The sequence below is a fragment of the Zeugodacus cucurbitae genome, chromosome 4 (assembly GCF_028554725.1).
Source record: "Zeugodacus cucurbitae isolate PBARC_wt_2022May chromosome 4, idZeuCucr1.2, whole genome shotgun sequence".
NCBI classification, from domain to species: Eukaryota; Metazoa; Arthropoda; class Insecta; order Diptera; family Tephritidae; genus Zeugodacus; species Zeugodacus cucurbitae.
This window is the reverse complement of record NC_071669.1, coordinates 49,779,765-49,798,307: the sequence shown is the minus strand read 5'-3', so window position 1 is coordinate 49,798,307 and position 18,543 is coordinate 49,779,765. Positions and strand designations below refer to the sequence as shown.

Here is an 18,543-nt window from a genome sequence, read left to right as displayed (position 1 = left end):
TAAAAGAATTTCGGCATGGTATGTGTCTATGCTATAAATAAAGCCTAAATGTAGACAATTGAATAAATTATAAAAAGGAAAATGTTGCCTACATTTAGGAGCGCATTTTTTTAAATATTTCATTTTAATAAATAATTTAATAATATTTAATGCTATTAAAATCGTTTCAAAAATATAAATTCTTTAATAAAAAAAAATATTTTATACCCAGGTCAAACTGTTCTGGAAGGAAGTGCGCGAGGATATGATACCCGTTGTGATTGGCAAAACCATTTGGGATGAGCTACCAGCCTCGAATGTGGACACACAAAAGCTGGAGCATCTCTTCGAGTCCAGAGCCAAAGATCTTATGACTAAGGTGAGTGTGTGTTTTCAATTAAAAAATGGGATTTTTGACTATTGATTAACAGCTTGTTTTGGGTGGAAATTGTAGAAGTTGTTCTTGCAACAATTTCAATATATTTTTTGTGGTGAATTTGGTGATTGGTTATACAAATATTTTCTTAAGTATTGAAATCTTTTTTAAAACTTTTATGTGTGAATAAACAAATACAATCAAATTTTCTGTTTCTGTTTACTTTTCTATGTTTTAATTGTTTGCAATGAAATGAAATGAAATTGCAAATTTGAACGAACAAAAACAAAAATGTTGAAACCAATACAATGTTACATGCTACCCAACAACTACTTGTGTCTACTCTACTACATGTCAACGGATTTGTTAATGGATCAAACTATATGTAACTGATATGTTGAAAAAAATGTGTTGAAATGAATGCAACTAAATTAAATTATGAAAAAATTACATAAAATAATAAATTATAATGAAAAAAAAAATTAAACAAAAAATCATAGGAGGTGAGTGCAAAGGATTTTTTTCTAACTTTTGGTCCTTGTTTCTGCTAGTTTTGGTGTTGGCTTTTTATTATTGACTGCATTGCCTATATCTCCTCACTCTCCACAAGACACTACACAACTTCTTGTCTGCCTTATATATGTTTGTATGTAATAGTTTTTGTTGCGCCAAAAAATATTTGTTTGATTTTCACAAAATACACTTTGCTGAACGAACGCACAATGTCAGTCACTAAACTACCAAAATGTGGCTAATACATATTATTTATTTCTCTATTTTTCTTGCTGGTGTTATTTTGGTTTCTTAATCATAAGTATATTTATGTTGCAGTTTTATGTTCAGATCATCTATGATATCCATATAATATATACAGCACCGATTTATCAATGCTTGATTAAACATCACCGATTAAAACTGTGATTTATAGCCTTTGCTTGAGGCTCTCTGCCCAGGAAACTGCTGATTATCACCCTTTTACAAGTGTTACTAATCAGACATTGAGGAAATGGTTCTTCAATATATAGTATATACACACATATTCAAAGAAATATAGGCAATATATAATCTCACATTCACACTCGTCTAAAATACCTGTTACAAAGTGATTGTGTGATTGTGTGATTTAGTTTAGTAAACTGAGATTAGATACGGTAATTCATATGGAAGTTGAAATGAATCGAAATGATGTATATTCTTCGTTTCCAGAATAGGGTATCGGGTATAAAAATATAGGCAATATGAATTATTTCATCTATATATAGGCTTAGAAGGTTCTAAATCGTTCTGAAATCAAATATTATTATTCGTGACTAAGTCAGTTTTTCCAAAATCAATTTTGAAATTTCTGGTGCGAAAACTAGTACAGTAAATCCAAGATTTAGAATGTTCAAACTGTTATTGAAAAAACTGAAATGATTCAGGAACGCTTAAGGTATTCCACCTTTTGAACTCTGAATTTTTCTGCGGGTTGTAAATTTCTTGGCTTGTTTCCTTAAAAAATAGGCAATTTTTATGTAGTGTTTTCGAACAAGAAGTCGGTCTCTCACTAGATTCAGTTGTATTCCAAAATTCTGAGATCTTATACGTATTTGAAAAAATAAAAATTTAAAGCCTCTTCAAATATCAAGTAATCAATTCAAATCTGCCTTAAAAGTACACAGAGTCAGTCAAAATCAGAGACCCGTAGGTAATCATATACCTCTATGTGGAGGGATTTACATAAAAAATACTATTTTTTCACATTAATTTTTCTTCACAAATGCTTCAACATAATTCTCATTGTTTTCAAAACATTTGCTGCAAACACAAAAACAACACATTATGGTTTGGTATACAGCGTTTTCGTTTTTCAAAACACAAATGTCTTTAACTTATGATTATGAATAAATAAATTAAAAAAAAACTTGTGTTCACCCAATTCTCATTCATTATCTCATTTTACGTTTACACTATTCACGGTCATTTTTGATTTTATTTTGGTTTAATAACATTTCTAACGTTTATTGCATAACATATTCCAGAAACAACAAGAACTGAATAAAAGCAAAGAGATTATCGTATTGGATCATAAACGTTCGAATGCAATCAATATTGCTATGACCAAATTACCACCACCGCGCGCTATCAAAGCGGCGATATTGAAAATGGACGCGACGGTGGTGACGCGCGAGGGCATCGATAAGCTGTTGAATATGTTGCCAACAGATGAGGAACGCGGCAAAATACAAGAGGCGCAGGTAATGGAAGCTAATACACATGAAGAAATGTGTGAAAGAAATCTTTGAAAAATTATGAAAAATACAGGGTGCTTCGTTTAAAGTATTTTGGTTCAGCTAACACTTCTCTGATAATCTGATTTTTTAAACTTTTTTTATTAAAATATTTTTCTTTTAATTTTTTTTTTTTACATAATTGACATATTAAAAAATGGCACCCTGTATATCACTGTTAGATAATAAATGTTCCAAAAATATTTTGAACTCAAAATTCACTTAATATTTATTTCTATTTATTTCTATTTATTTTCCTTTAGATGGCCAATCCCGAACTGCCTTTAGGCAGCGCCGAACAATTTCTACTCACATTGGCGTCCATTTCCGAGTTGGGAGCACGTTTAAAATTGTGGGCATTCCGCTTGGATTTCGATAATAGCGAAGTGAGTAAATAAACCAAGATCAGCGAAAAGTATACCAATAAATATTAATAATAATTTATTCGCACTCTCTCCTTATAGAAAGAAATTGCGGAGCCATTGATGGATCTGAAACAGGGTATCGAAATCCTACGTAATAATCGCACCTTCAAATGCATTCTGTCGACACTCCTATCTGTCGGAATATTTTTGAACGGTGCACCAGTCAAGGGTTTCCAGATCGAGTATTTGTCAAAGGTATGTTCTCAGACCATTTTCATAAATAATTTAAATATAGTTTATAAGATTAGAATATACATATATGGTATATTTTCATTGATTATTTCCAAAATCTTCATTACATAGGTACCTGAGGTCAAAGATACCGTACACAAACATTCGCTGCTACATCACTTGTGCCACATGGTAATGGAGTCGTCGCCAGATACGACAGATCTATACTCGGAAATCGGACCAATAACGCGCGCCTCCAAGGCGGACTTTTCCGATTTGGCACACAATCTAAGTCAATTGGAGACTGAATGCAAGGCGTCATGGGATCGGCTCAAGCTGATTGCCAAGCATGATTGTCCACCACAGCTAAAGCAGAAGTTGGTGGATTTCCTAGCGGATTGCGCCGAGCGCATTATCATACTGCAAATCGTGCATCGACGGGTAATTAACAGGTGGGTTGAGTTTTATTAGGTGTAACTATGGAAGGAAATGAGAACTAATTACTTTATATTGCAGATACCGCAAATTCCTGCTGTGGCTTGGCGCGCCACAACACACCGTCTCCGAATCGAAGCCCAATGAATTCTGTCGCATTTTGTCGGAATTCGCGCTGGAATATCGTACGACTCGCGAACGCGTACAACAACAGCTGGAGAAGAAGGCGAATCATCGTGAACGCAATAAGACGCGCGGCAAGCTCATTATAGATATGGCCAAATTCAAAACCAAAGAAGATCGCGCTGATGCCGAGTTGAAGTACTGAAATTAGTTTGAGTAAAATATTATAGATTTTAACTACATTATGTTATTCTTCCAAATAGGGAACTGCTCGGCACAGCCAGCGCGGATACGCCTGATGCCAATGGCACGCTGACATGGCGTCGTCGACGCGCCGAACAGTTGCGTTCGCCCATCACACGACAGAGCGAGGAGAATTTCACCGATGGCGATGACGAGATACTGGAATCGTTGGTAAAGACAGCGACCAAAGCGCCGGGTACACGTACCACGCCGCGCGAACGGAAGCGCACACGCCATGCTGATCGCAAATCATGTAAGTTAAGGATTTGATTTTTTATTCAGATATATCTAGTAGTTAATGTGGTGAAAGTAGGTGTGGTGAATTTGGAAATTTACGTAGTTTCATTAATTTAACACACAATTCGTTTTTCACCAGCGTACCTATCGACTATGTAAACGCGCAAACACCACGATAAGCGAGTTACAAACACACAAACGAACACACCAGCGCATTTACATACAAACAGACACCGTATATGTATTAAAAATATTAAAAAAAAAAATTACAAAAAATAATATTAAACACACCATATAATTCAAAATTTTGTTTTAACTTTACGCTAACGGTTTTTTGGCTTTGGTTTCTGGTGTAAAAAAGTACTCAAAATTTTTGTAATTACATTCATCATACACAACTACAGTTATACTCTCTTGTAAATATACAAAACTATTATTAATTAACTACAAATATTTTTAGTATATAATAGAAATTAATTTAACCCACTTCCTCAAATTATATCTAAAGCAAATGTGTATTATTTTATTTTATTAATTTCATATGTCCAACAAAAATAAAAAAAAATACATATCTTCACACACTCACAATTGGGTTACCATTGGAAATCGTTATGAAACTGTAACTCATCTTAACTTCTCATAAAAAATAAAAACAAAAAATATATTTAAATATAATAAATAAATCATAAAATAATTGAAAATGACCAAAATCGTCAAAACCCAACTCGCTAAACACGTTCGTTTCGCGCTTTGTTTGGCTGCAGTGAAGCGGTCGCGTACGCGTGAAGGATTCACAGTTGAACGCGCACCATCGCCATAGAAAGACTCTGGGTTAGCACCGTTATAACGGCCTAATTGGTTAGTGTTATTATTTTGTTGTTGGCCAATACTGTTGGGCCTACTTTGAATGCGAATTTTGATTTTTGAACGTTTTTTGGAATGCATTTTGAAAGTTTTTGAATGTTACCAACTAAAAATCATAAAAAATGCATGAAAAACAAAGATAAAAGGAAAAAAAAAACAAAGTAATTGTTTGTGACTAACTCCATTTTTTGTTGTTGAAAGAACCAAACCTGATTTAGAAAACTACATTCATTAGCATATATATATTTTTCATATATTTTTTGAGAGAATAAAACAACAACACATTACTAATTGTTACACTAAAGCTTGATTTACTTAAAACGAAAAAGAAATGAAATATCGTACAATTTCTGAAAAACATGAATACAAAAAATGAATACATCACATAGTCTTAAGCTCTAGACTTGTTTAAGGTTTAGTTCTAGTGTACTTCTGACTTAAAAAACTTTCTCGAATACTCCCATAGCCTTCTGCAAACTTGTAGAACCCCTAATCTGTAAAATGTTTCGCAAACCACGAGTTCGAGGACCTTTTGCATCTAAAGTTAATATCTATGTTACCACTTTTAGAATATCATCTTTATTAAATTAACTAATCTGTTGTTCCACCGCCAAGATCTCGAGCATCATCATAAACGGGGTTTTAATTTATCAATATCACTTTGTGGCGTTATATCCTGAAAAGTTTCATATGTGGATTTTGGTTTAGTCAACAATTTTTTGAAAACATAATTTCATAATTTCCATTTCATAATTTGTACAGGCGATTTTGAAGTACGCCGGAGTACTAAGTAAACAACCATGTAAAACAAGTTCACTTGAAATAATACATAAAATTGTCCAGATCCATCCGTTCTTGTAAATGCACCTGGGTAACAAAAATAAGAATATCGTCTTTTTCTACTCATTGCAACATTTAGACCCATTACGTAAAACCAAAAATATATTTTTTTGGATAACCAAGTAATCAATATAATTTCCAAGTTGTTTGCCAAGATTGACGAATAATGCTTCGGTTCTTATCTAGATAATTTCGTTCGCTTAACTGTCTGAGAAGAATGTACGTATTAAAATCAACGAAATGTCGTCGTTAGATATCTAATGGATCAGTCATCAGGTTCCTCAGATGATTCAACTCGGCGAGAGATTTTATATTGAATACCATGGCAATTGGGTACATCCTGTAAATTTAGCCAGTTTTAAACTGGCATAAATTATATAAGATTTAGAATATCGGGCGATTATATTCCTTTACAAATGTATTCATATACCTTCTAGTAATAAATCCATCGTGACAACCTCATCGTTGTATTATTATTATCATTTTTTATAAGAAGACCTTAGACGTGTCGAATTGAATATGACTAATAATATTTCTAGTTACTTATACATTGTAGATCTCATATATTAACCTAACCCTTTTTTTAAGTGTGATTAAAATTAAATAAAAAGCGTTCGTCTATTATTTTGCTAAAAGTATTTAACAAGTTTCATATAAGTGTTGCTGGATTAACCTACCCATCTGCTCATACATATCGCATCATCCACCGATAAGCTTATACTTATTTGTTTACTCTCTTTGCAGTGCGTCGAACGCTTAAGAACGGCCTAACAGAGGAGGAGAAACAACATGTTGCGGCCTTAATCAAAACCTATTAGCGTTTTAAGTAGTAGTCAATATGTAGTAGTCAACGTCCACAGACTTCTTAGTTGTAGAGAGTCATAGAGAAAAAAAGTAAAACTATGCAACAGACTGAAGAGCGTGTGAAAAGCAGATGATAAATCAGATAAAGAAACAACAGAAAATGATTTTCTTATTGATTTTATTTTTGGACGATCTCAAGCGTTACCATTGAGTTATGAGCAAAGCAAAGACGCCGCTGAATTCGAAAAGGGGAAACTAGTGCCTTGGATAGTGTGTAGAATGACGACAGAGTGTTGAAACGAATGTGAGAGCCGAAAGCTCCACTATATACTACATATATGTACAAATATATAAATATTGGAGTGGAGTGCTGTAGAAAGTGAGCGCATTGCACTTTGATAATGGAGACAGTGCATTGACCCTTACAATGGGATTGCTAATTGATTGGTAAATAAGAGTTGATCTGCAGCGCTTGTGTGTAAATTATATACCCCTCACGGTGTAGAGTGCAGAAAACAGACAAGCGAATTCAGTTGAATGGTATGAGAAGCGAAGAATAAATAATTATGCTAACGAATAAGCGAAGAGTGTTATTTTATTATTATTATTTTTTGTTTATATAACTTTTATGGTAAACAAAAAAAAACTATTATGATTTCCTTCTTGTTTTTGTAAAATTATTATTTCACTTTTATGATAACTTAAATTTAATTTTTCAAAATTTACTTTTTTTGAAGTGTTATTTTTAATATTTTGCATTGTAAAAATTTTTATAACTTTTTTTTATTTTGTTTATTGTTAAATAAAGTATTCAAAATCTTGTTATAGCGCTACAATTATATACAATTAAACTATATTATACATTATTGGTCACGTCTAACAAAAATTATTATTATTATTAAACAATTGCTGAAAAAATTTAAAAAACAAATTGTAAAAAATTATATTAAAATAAGTAATGCATAAAAGCAAGAAATTTATTATTATTAATATAATTATTATTGAACAATGTGAATTGAAAACGTTTCAAAAACAATATTTTAAAAAATATGTGCTTTTAATTTATTATTTTATATTTAGTATACTGCAACTGTAAACGATAACTTAGTTTAAAAGTGAAAAATCCTAATAAATATCGCAAAGAAATTGTTGAAATAAAAAAGTTTGGAGTCATTATTTGGAAATATTATATGTATATATAACAGGTTGTCAAATTGTTGCGCATTTTTGTTTTTTTGAATTTCACGGCTATGTATAAAGCGGCGCTACAGAGCTCGTATCTGACAATACTATACATCTTTGAAAGGTCTTGACATAATCTACAAAATGACGCTGTGCATGATTAGTTTGGATGTTGTGTTCAACAGTTATAGACATGTAAACATGGAGTTCACTAACGCCGAAATTCGCGCTTTTTTTAAGTTTTCCTTCGTTAAAGGCAAATTCGCTAGAGAAACGTTCCGTGTTTTGGAATGGATAAGCCAGCCGGCGGAAGACCTGGACGACGAGTACCGATCAAATCATAGAACACATCGAGTTAGAGCGGCATGTGGCATCTCGTGACATCGCCCAGGAGATGTGAGTTAGTCATCAAACCATTTTAAACCATCTGCAGAAGGCTGGATACACAAAAAAGCTTGATGTTTGGGTGCTGCATGATTTGACGCAAAAAACGCTGCTGATGCTAAATGGTCGAAGGCCGGTGAATCGTCCCAAACTGTGGCTAAGTCGGGATTGACGGACAGGAAGGCTTTGCTGTGTGTTTGGTGGGACTGGAAGGGAATCATCCACTATGAGCTGTTCCTATATGGCTACACGATGGGTGGTTTTATCGCATCCACCATACAGCCCAGACATAGCGCCAAGTGATTACCACCTGTACTTGTCCATGGCGAATGCCCTTGGTGGTGTAAAGTTGAACTCAAAAGAGGCTTGTGCAAAATGGCTGTCTGAGTTCTTCGCAAATAATGAGTGCGGTGTTATGAAGTTGCCGTCTAGATGGAAACAGATTATCGAACGAAATGGCGCTTATTTGAACTAAATCCGATAACTGTAACACTTTTTATAAAGCATTGAATAAAGAGAAAAAAAAAAACGGAAGTGAGATATTTCAATATACAAGCATTTATTGGAAAAACTCTTGATTAATCTGGCTCAATTGTAACACGTTGGTCCGTTGGTAACACTTTGAAACTAACCGTTAGAAACCGTTCTTAAGCTTGTTTCAGAGATCTGATCATCTCTTTAATGTTATTCGGCCGAATGAACCAAACCATCTATACGTATGCATGGGTTTCGGTCTCTTTGACTAAACAACTCAACAATATTATCATTTATTAATGAAGTTTTGATTGATCTAAATACGGGAACATGGTCAATAATTAAATTTGAAACACATGACCGCAGACACTACTTTTTCAGACGAATAAGTCGAATTTCTGTTTTTTTTTTTTTGTCGAGCGTTTCTGAGGCACAATTCCTTTCGACTAAATTACGTTATTAGTCCTTTTTCTTGGACTTCAATTGTTTATAGAAATTTTCGATTAATGGATAGATTATGAAGGAACAGGGGTTCAGCTAGCAAAAAATATGAAAATCCCAAAATATAGAATACTAAAATTCTTACCTTACACATCTTACAATTCTAATCATACTCTCTGAATGAACCTTCACATTAAGTTAGAGAACAGAATAGGCTTCTTTAACAAGATATAACCTAAATCATATGCAATAATTTTGATCTTACTAATATAGAAACAGTCAAATTTGTTTTTAATTTATTCAAAATACAAAAACGACATAATTAACAAATAACTGCAACTTAAACTATTTAAAAACCATTTGTACACGGCTGCTGCACGAAATCCAAACAGAAGCCACGATTATCAATATCGGTAGGCGCTTCGACTCCATCGGTATGGAAGTACAGGCGAAAAGGTCGCACACTCGCTATAATTTCATGCAATATTATATTAATATTTCAAACACAGTAAGTGTACTCAAGACCTACATTGTACGGTGCGTTGAATGGTGCCCACTTCCGCGCTGAATGTGCCACCACAAACGCGATCCTCACAGGCGGCCAATGGTGGAATGCGATCCACCGAACGCATGCAGCCGATGAGCAGCCAATCGTTGATACACGTATTCTGTGTCACTTGTGTACCGCCACCCACCATAGAACCGGTGGGATTGTTGGAGTTGCCGGAGATGGTGAAAGAGCGCGAGCGGTTGTTTTCTAAAGAATATATTATATAGAAGAGTAGTACGGTAACAGTTTCAGAGTCTGAACTCACCTGTATCCGGACAGGCATTATACTGTATGCTACAGAAATTACGCTCGGTACGTATACAAACACTGTAGTCCTGATTGGAGAGCTGTCGTCCTGTAACTGGGTTGTAATTGAAACTGCGTACACGCCCACTGATGCCGGTGAAATACTGCAGACAACCATGATCGGCGCGACTCAAACTGCCGCAGTGTATTTGCGTAACTCGTATGCGCCAGATACGTGAAAAAGTGCCGCTCGTTATGACGGAGAGCACGATGGCGTTACTTTGCCCCAAGCCGGCGTCAATGTACACTGTGTAAAGGGAGAACGAACTATCACCTGATGCCAACAAGAGCGCTTTTTGTTTTCTTACTGTGATCGCCTGCGGAGTTGCCACATATTGTTGGTATCGGACTGCCGCCGGATACGAGTAGCTGATCCTGATTGCAGACATGGTTCAGCGCTTCTGGTGGTGCAATGGAGAACATATCCAAGTCGAGTCTGTAAGGAGGAGGTAGAAGACAGAAGAAAGATTTTTGATTTGTGTTTCGGATTGTTGCTGCTGTAGATTCCTAACCTCAACTGACACACGTCGGGATGTAACTTCTGCACCGTGACTTGACAGCTGCCAGTGCCATCGTAGACATCTGGATGGTTGGGATTGACAAAATATGTGGAGTTCTCGCGTATAATACCGCCACAAGTTTGTAGAACTGGAAATTTTGTGATGTGGATAATTTTAAAAAGTGCTTTTTAAATATAGAAAATATAGTATAGTACTATAATTTTTATTTACAAACACAACACAATCCATAACCGCCCGCACAGGGTCCAGCTGGTATGCCAGCGCGTAGGAGACACTCTTTACTCGGTATACAGTTGCCCTGCTCTCCAGATGATGCTGTACATGTGCCAGTGCCAACGGGAACCACACTAAAGATCGGTAAAACTAGAATATAGAAGTAAAATGTAAACATAAATAAATTGAATATATATAAATGAAACCACATTAATCACGGACAAATACTAATTAGAAAATGTAAACTCATGTTCTATTATCTAGACTAAATTTTGAAGTCAAGAAATTGGCTATATAGGGGCTCATTTCATTTTGCGTTTTATATTTCTCACAAATTGACCGACATTTTCGGTATAAACTCGGTCAAATACCAAAGGTCCTCATATAGGTTTCTATGGTAAAAAAATAAAGTCCGATTTCGACTTAAACTGTATAAGAGGTTAGTACGATTATTATTCGATTCCGATCCGTATGACCAAACTCGGGTGTATCCAAATATTTCGTACTTTTCATTTCATTTCATATTCTCGCAATTTATTTATTTAGTTATATAAAGCTAACAATTTATAACTTATGACCCCTAGGATCTTGAAAAGTTATAGTCCAATTATAGAGTTTGTATTTGAGCCATATCATACCTTTATGTGAACAGAAGAACAGAACAGTTGATAGATTATATTATATGTATATAGACAGATATATTTCGCATAACATTCTCTCGTATAAGAAAATAAATTTTATTTGGGACCCACTTTTGGCAGCACAGCACATAATTTCTTAACAATTCACGACAATTTCCCGATATTTTTTGCATGGAGCCCTAAAGTCCTCATATTCAAAAGGAAGTACAGAGAACATCATGAATAAACTTGAGTTAAAATCGATCGAGTAATTTGTGAGTTTCTATAGTAGTCTTGTAAGGCCTTGGGTCTCTGGGTTTGATTGCATACCAAACATATTCACCACTTTACCCATTTTTGATAGAAGTATATTCGGTGATTCCAAAGCATGACACTTATATATCTGTAGAGATACTATTTTCAAAGCAGTCATTTATTATTAGACATTTTCAGCACTAGCTTAAGAGTATTACACATAGAGGTCGTTCTTCACAAAATAATGCGCTTTTCTCTCGATAGTTTTTATTTATTTATTTTTGTTTTTTGTGATTTTGCATGGACACTAGCACTAATACTTTTGGTAAAAATAAATTTGTTCTTCGTTTACAATAAACATTATTAAAAATTCAATAAATCTTTGAAATATATAACATAAACATACATCTTGGGTCACGAACGCCCACCGACGGCTTCCACTTGCTACCGAATATGATATCCTTCCACGAACTGCCTTCTTGGACTTTACACCAATTTTGCGTCAAAGTAAACGTGAGCAAGGCGAATTTGAAGACGCATCTTATATTAAACCCCCGCGGCTGTTTGTGTCGTTGTTCGCACATTTTATTGGAAATTGTTTTTATTATATTTGAAATCTTTTAATTTTTGGCAATAATCCACTCGGCAAGGCAAATGAAATCGCACTGACGCGCCTGCGCCACAACTACCTTAATTTATGAACGTGAGGCAGACAGCGTCAACACAGTCACAGCGTGTGAGACAAATGGTTTAATGACCGTCAACGCTGCTGATTATATGAATTACATGCATAGACACCATCTATGCAACAATCTCATTATGGTGGATGGTGGGTGTTAGCCGCAACACTTGGTGACAATGCGCAGATGAATGCGGCGATGGCACTCGGTTGTTGACTGCAGTTTCATATACTCGTATGTAGAATTGTTGGTACAGTGTGCGCGTGTCATAAAGAGAGTTTAGCACTTGGTAAACTTGTACAATTACCAACTAATTTGTTGTTGATGTTGTAAAACAATTAGTTGCGCTACAATTAGTCGGTCGCATTGGCATACACCTCTAGCGGTATTTAAACTAGTACATTTGTATGAATGCTTGTACATTTGATGTGTTCATATACATATATACTGTTATTATCGCAGTTGCATATTTTAATATGTTGAATATTTTATTTGCAGGGTTGCCCACTTTTAGCAGCACAGCACATAATTTCCCGATATTTTTTGCATGGAGTCCTAAAGTCCTCACAAGTTAAGGGCTTCAAGTCAATACTCATATATTTACTCCACATTTTTGTTCTAAAAACTATTATAAAATTATTTTAATAAAAACGTTCATTCAAGGAAAATTCGGTCTTAGATTCGCTATTTTACAGTAAATCTTCCAACCAGCCAATTACAACTAGTTGAATAAAATTATAACCTACAAATTATTCCGTCAAATATCAAAATGTTTACTTGAATTGTTGTTGTGAAATTTTTTTGTACAGAGAAACTTTGTTTTTCGTAGCCAACTTTACTTCGGAACGCTCTGTTAAAATAGAGTTTTTCAACCGCTCAGCGGTGCCGCTGCGTTATTTCGGTGTGCGCCATACAAATTGTATGGGCATGAGAATTTTTTGATAGTCATTTGCCGCTGACGCTTTTATTTAGGGAGGCAGTGACCCTTTCAGCTTTTTGAGGTTAACTTCGACAAAATTCCCAATAAACATTCCCAAAAAAAAAATGTCTTTGAAATGTTGCTGACAATTCTGACAAACAAAAATTTACAAATCAGCCAAATATGCATCGAACTCACTCTTTTGACCGGTATGGTGGAACAACTGGAAGTATAGATGTCTGTAACTATATAGCAGTCCAAAATTCTAAAGACAAATTCAAAATTCGATGTAGTCTTAATATTCTTGTATTAATTAATTAATAGTAATTCAAATTTCGTTATTGATAATAGAATCGTAGTGATTGTAATGAACAATAAGAAAAGAGTAAGATACACGTTGGTGGTATATGGAACAAAATTCGGAACACCGGTGATATGCACATGGTTTCTGCAGCATACTACAATATATACTACATGTCTGTCTCAGGTATAAAGTGCTGGTATTTGATGACACACATCATACGAAGTATGAACAATAGTATTGTTACTACATGTATGTCTCGGCTAATATACTATGATATTGACGATAAGCCATTAACTGATATCGGAGTGGACATATAATAATTAAATCGAGAAAGTAAAGAAAATCAGACCATGAAAACGAACAATAAACATATCACTCTAGACGCACTCCTTTTACACGGTTATAGGCGAGGCCACAACAGCGCGCCACTCATTTCTCCTTTTGGCAGTTTAGCGCTAATTGGTAATACCTCCTCAACTTGGTTCTTCCAACGGAGTGGACGTCTTTCTCTTCCTCGGCTTCCTCTGGCGGGTACTGCATCGAACACTTTCAGATCTGGAGCACTTTCCTCCATTCGAACAACTTGCCTAGTCAGTATAGCCGCTGTCTTTTTATTTGGTGAACTATGTCTATGTCGTCGAATAACACATACAGCTCATCATTCGACCGTCTGCGATATTCGCCGTTGCCAATGCTTAAGGGACTGCAAATCTTATTCAAAACCTTTCTCTCAATTGCCTACTCACACCAAAGTGGCTCAAAAGTGATTATGCGTTGGATTTCCAGGCTGACACTGTTATGATCTACAACTTCAAAGTTATGACTGTCAACGTGGGAGCCAAGACGCGAATGCGCTGACTGTTTTTTTGATGATAGGAGATATTACGTCTTGTCCTCCACCAGACTCATACGCTTCGCTTCCTTATCCACTGTGAATAAAAATAATTTGGAAGCTGGTCTATAATCAGATTACGTTCTATAGCAAATTAATTCAAACTCCACCAATCTTTATAGAATTCCTAAAAGTTCCGTTTTTAACAGTCTTAACTTTAATACTCCAATTTTTAGGTTAGGCTAGGATCTAATGTTGACCCTGTCGATAATTGTACCACTAGGACAGCTAAAGGCTGAGTATGGATGGAAAAGAATACCTTTATATATCGCCAAAGCGCTTTGAGAGTATTCTCCATTCAGGCCAGTTCGCTTGGTTCGCCAAAAGTATTTTTACCGAGATCTTTCTTAAGCCATGTTATTTAAGCGGTATTTAGTTATTTACATATAATAGTTGGCAACCATAGTTTCTTTTTTTCAATTCAGCAGTTGAACCATTGAAAAAACAGTTGTACTTAGATTAACGTAGATATGAAATAACCACGCGTTACGCTTTGTACGAGATTTGTCAATGTCATTTCGCTTTAATTCCGGTGGAAATGCCAGTGTCACCAACATGCATACAAACACATTATACAACAGTACACACAAAGAGAAAAACAAAAACAGTCATCTACACAGATTAAAGCCAGGCATTTTGTCAACACCCGCCACAACAACATTTCCTGGTGGCAATAATCGATGTGATGCTTGACAACAACACTTTAACAATTCCCACAATTTCAATGCTCGGCGAAGCGCTTTTTGCGCCCATAACTGGGAATTACGACAGTAGATTAAATTCCCATAAATGTTATGAGCGCGATATTTGCTGAAATACTCATTTGATATTTATGCACCAGGCCATAATAATTGAGTGAATTTCGTTATTGCGATATTATATTTTAATCGAGCAGGCCGAATGGCAGTTAAGCTCTACTGCTGACAGTTAATTAATTTAAATTTGTTATAAAACGTGCGTTTTCATGCAACTTTTTTCTTTACATTACAAAATGTCTGTCGTAAAATAATACTTTTTGCTCAATTTGAAATGTGGGTCAATGTCACTCGAAAAATTGTATAATGCGAGCGCATATTAGCAAAAAAAAAGGTGATAACAGTAGGTAAGTCCACAAATTGGAAGCAAATTTGCATTAACTCTTTGCACTATATTAATAAATATATTACAGTTGCGTAGTGCAAAGCACTGTCATGATTTTCAAGCGATTATCTGATCTCATATATTGAAAAAATTTATCTAAATGGAAAGTGAAATTTGTTGTGTTTCAAACGAAATTTCTTGTGCCAAAACGTTGGAAATATTGAAAAAAACATTTGGTGATTCAACCATGTCAAAACTCAAGTCTACGATTGGTATAAATCGTTCAAAGAAGGGCATTGAAAAATCGCAACGCACACAAAAGGTTGACTTGTACGTAATGACGCCGACACATAGCTATAAAAATTGACGGAATAGTGGCTGACCGTTGTGCCAACCTGGGGAAAAACATTTTGAAATATTCGGAGGGAAAATTTAAAATGAGAATTTCCGGATACTTAGTTGACTGAATGTATGTTATGATTTTCGTTTTTCTATTGGACTTTATGCCGAATATATGGGTCAAATTGTATGTAATCTTAATAAAATTGCGAGAGTATAAATTGTTCGGTCGCACCCGAACTTAGCCTTCCCTTACTTGTTATTAATCCAAATGACCTCGAATGAATAAGTAGGCGATTATATGCTTCAACGAGCTTCATTTTTTCTATTTAAAAATCTACTTTAAATGTATGGTTCATTCCCCGTATGTTATATAATTTCAGTATGCTCTAGGATAATATATAATATAATGGACGACAGTCTGACAGACCGCCGCATTAAAAGCTGTTCTATTGACCTTAGCAATTCTTGGAATTTAGCTTAGAGGCACTATGGCGTATGAGCAACATGATTTGAAATTAATCCTAGACTACACCAAGTAAATATACTTGTACATAATAAGTAAATTTAATTATATTATACTATCAAACTATATCCGTAAATAAGCAGACAAAAAGTTTTTACGTAAAATCTTGTTTAAGTTTAATATCTAAACAGCTATAATTTACCAGATCTCATGTAAGGATTGAAAAGAGTTAATGGAATCAGAGGTTCTAAAGGTCTGTGAGGCATCCTTTTACATTATCTAAATGGTGTGTGTATATAATATAAATATGTATAAGAGGGCCATTTGACTGTGCTGCCGTTGGAGGTTCAATTAAAAATTAATCGCAATTTTTGTGCTTGAGTACCACATACTTTTGATTTTTTTTATTAAAAATACATATGATACTCCGGCCACAGTTAAATTTTCATAATTTATTTACCACATTTAACACGTCTAAATCAATATACCGTATAAAACATTTAAACAAAATCACTTATGTCGAACACTCAGCGCCACCAACAACACAGATTTCCGGACGCGACGAATCACAAGTCAGGCCACTAGGACAATTGCCGCTGACACTTCGCAACAATGAAGTGCTGTTACACTGTGCAAACGTGGTGGGTGTGAGACAGGTGAAGAGCTTGTTGCCATTGCAGACACCACAGGCATTTTGTTCGGCTGCGCAATCTGCTGACGATCTTGAGCCCGCCACACACTTATCAACGCTATTGGCGATGCACACATGTCCTGCGGGACATTGGTAGACCTGTGATGCATCTGGTACACCCTTGGTGCAGATGAGGAAAGAGCTCTCACTGACACATGCGATGCCATTGATGCTGCATGTATTGCACTTAGCCGACACGGGAGTGTATAGGAGGGTTGTTGCGAGCAGGCAACTCTGTGTTGGAGAAAAATATAAAAAATAAAAATTATTTAAAAAAGTTTATTAATAAAAAGTAAATATATTCCACTAACCATTAGAACAACTTGTGTGTAATGCATTTTTGTGTGTCCGTTGTACTTATTTGGAATAACTAAATTCAACTGAACCATGTTTCCTCGCCGTTAGCTTTATAGCAGCCTCATTCTTGATATATCTATATATTCCACGCGAAGGTTGCTAATGATAAGACTACACTTGTTGGATATAATTTGTTTTAACTGATGAGAAAAGAAAACACACTTTGTAAATATTTTGTATCAAGCGAATTTTGTATCAAGTGAATCCGTGTGCATGCTTATCATTTTATTATAGGGATTAAAAAGATTTATGCCAAACAGCTACCGAATGTCAACTCCATAAGATAAGTTGACTATGCTAATTGGATTAACTAAGTTTTTTAGTTCAAATAAGATTCATTTCATGTATGGAGCATGTTTCTGCCTTAGCGTTAATAGATTTCAACCGAAATGTGACTCAACAAAGTAAGTTTATTGTGTTTACAAAAATAATTGCGTGTTAAGTCAATAGATAAACTATAATTTATATTCAATTCAAGCAGAAAGTTGAAAGTGGAGTATAAGCTCTATTAAAATTTTTTTTTGCAATACTTTCAAGACTTTTGAGCTTATTTACTAAACACATATATTAAACAAGTAATGAAAGCCTAAGTCCGGGTACAACCGAAAAATTTATACTCTCGCAATTTATTGATATAGTTTTAATAATATAATATACAATTTAACTCATATGTTCGGCATAAAGTCCACAAGATTAACGAAAATCATCATATATGTGAGTGTGGGGACTGAGGTAATTCCTGAACCGATTTCACTCATTTGCACCACCAAGGTACACTATATCCAAGACTAAAGATATTTCACATATTAACCGATTTATAAGATATTTAGCTCATCTTATTTTTGAAAAACCTATAATTATTATAGGTATATGGGAGCTAGGGGAAGTTATGACCCGATTTTAACTACTTTTGGTACAGAGACACACTATTAGAAGAAAAAGATTCCCTCTGAATTAAACTAAAATATCTGAGAGATTTACCGATATTTTCCATGAAAACTTACCCTTAGGCATTGAGTTCTTCATGTTCGATATCCGGGGCCTTGAAAGTCTGATTTCGATAATTATAATATGCTCCTTTTTAGTGCGGTCCTTTATACCA

The 18,543-nt window shown here is 34.8% G+C and overlaps 3 protein-coding genes and 1 long non-coding RNA gene across 11 annotated transcripts in view; 2 read left to right on the top strand and 2 right to left on the bottom strand.

Annotated features, from left to right (window-relative positions):
- Positions 1-7,129, top strand: part of LOC105210497 (FH1/FH2 domain-containing protein 3) — a 123,076-nt gene extending 115,947 nt beyond the window's left edge. For 3 of the 8 annotated variants that reach the window (XM_011181501.3, XM_011181506.3, XM_011181505.3), the window contains 8 exons: positions 212-358; positions 2,377-2,592; positions 2,889-3,011; positions 3,090-3,245; positions 3,354-3,673; positions 3,738-3,977; positions 4,043-4,275; positions 6,708-7,129. In XM_011181501.3, the coding sequence (XP_011179803.2) occupies positions 212-358; positions 2,377-2,592; positions 2,889-3,011; positions 3,090-3,245; positions 3,354-3,673; positions 3,738-3,977; positions 4,043-4,275; positions 6,708-6,781 (1,509 nt within the window). In that variant the 3' untranslated portion in view covers positions 6,782-7,129. Of the gene's footprint in view, positions 1-211; positions 360-2,374; positions 2,593-2,888; positions 3,012-3,089; positions 3,246-3,353; positions 3,674-3,737; positions 3,978-4,042; positions 4,276-4,398; positions 5,118-6,707 lie in introns of those variants that run through there. The other 5 variants (XM_011181502.3, XM_011181507.3, XM_011181504.3 and 2 more) reach the window with 3 other exon arrangements.
- Positions 7,130-9,537: 2,408 nt separating this feature from the next.
- LOC105210499 (uncharacterized) lies at positions 9,538-12,833 on the bottom strand. The gene is made up of 7 exons (XM_011181508.3): positions 12,120-12,833; positions 10,836-10,988; positions 10,617-10,752; positions 10,413-10,540; positions 10,064-10,351; positions 9,778-10,005; positions 9,538-9,716 (listed from the first exon to the last, which is right to left on the bottom strand). The coding sequence occupies exons 1-7, from the start codon at positions 12,295-12,297 to the stop codon at positions 9,598-9,600; spliced, it is 1,230 nt and encodes a 409-aa protein (XP_011179810.1). The 5' UTR covers positions 12,298-12,833; the 3' UTR covers positions 9,538-9,597.
- Positions 12,834-15,321: 2,488 nt separating this feature from the next.
- Positions 15,322-16,892, top strand: LOC128921597 (uncharacterized). The gene is made up of 2 exons (XR_008471029.1): positions 15,322-15,610; positions 15,677-16,892. It is a non-coding gene; the product is annotated as an uncharacterized LOC128921597 (long non-coding RNA).
- LOC105210500 (uncharacterized) lies at positions 16,826-17,557 on the bottom strand. The gene is made up of 2 exons (XM_011181509.3): positions 17,396-17,557; positions 16,826-17,318 (listed from the first exon to the last, which is right to left on the bottom strand). Exons 1-2 carry the CDS (start codon positions 17,471-17,473, stop codon positions 16,908-16,910), a joined length of 489 nt encoding a protein of 162 aa, XP_011179811.1. The 5' UTR covers positions 17,474-17,557; the 3' UTR covers positions 16,826-16,907.
- Between the last annotated feature and the right edge of the window lie 986 nt (positions 17,558-18,543).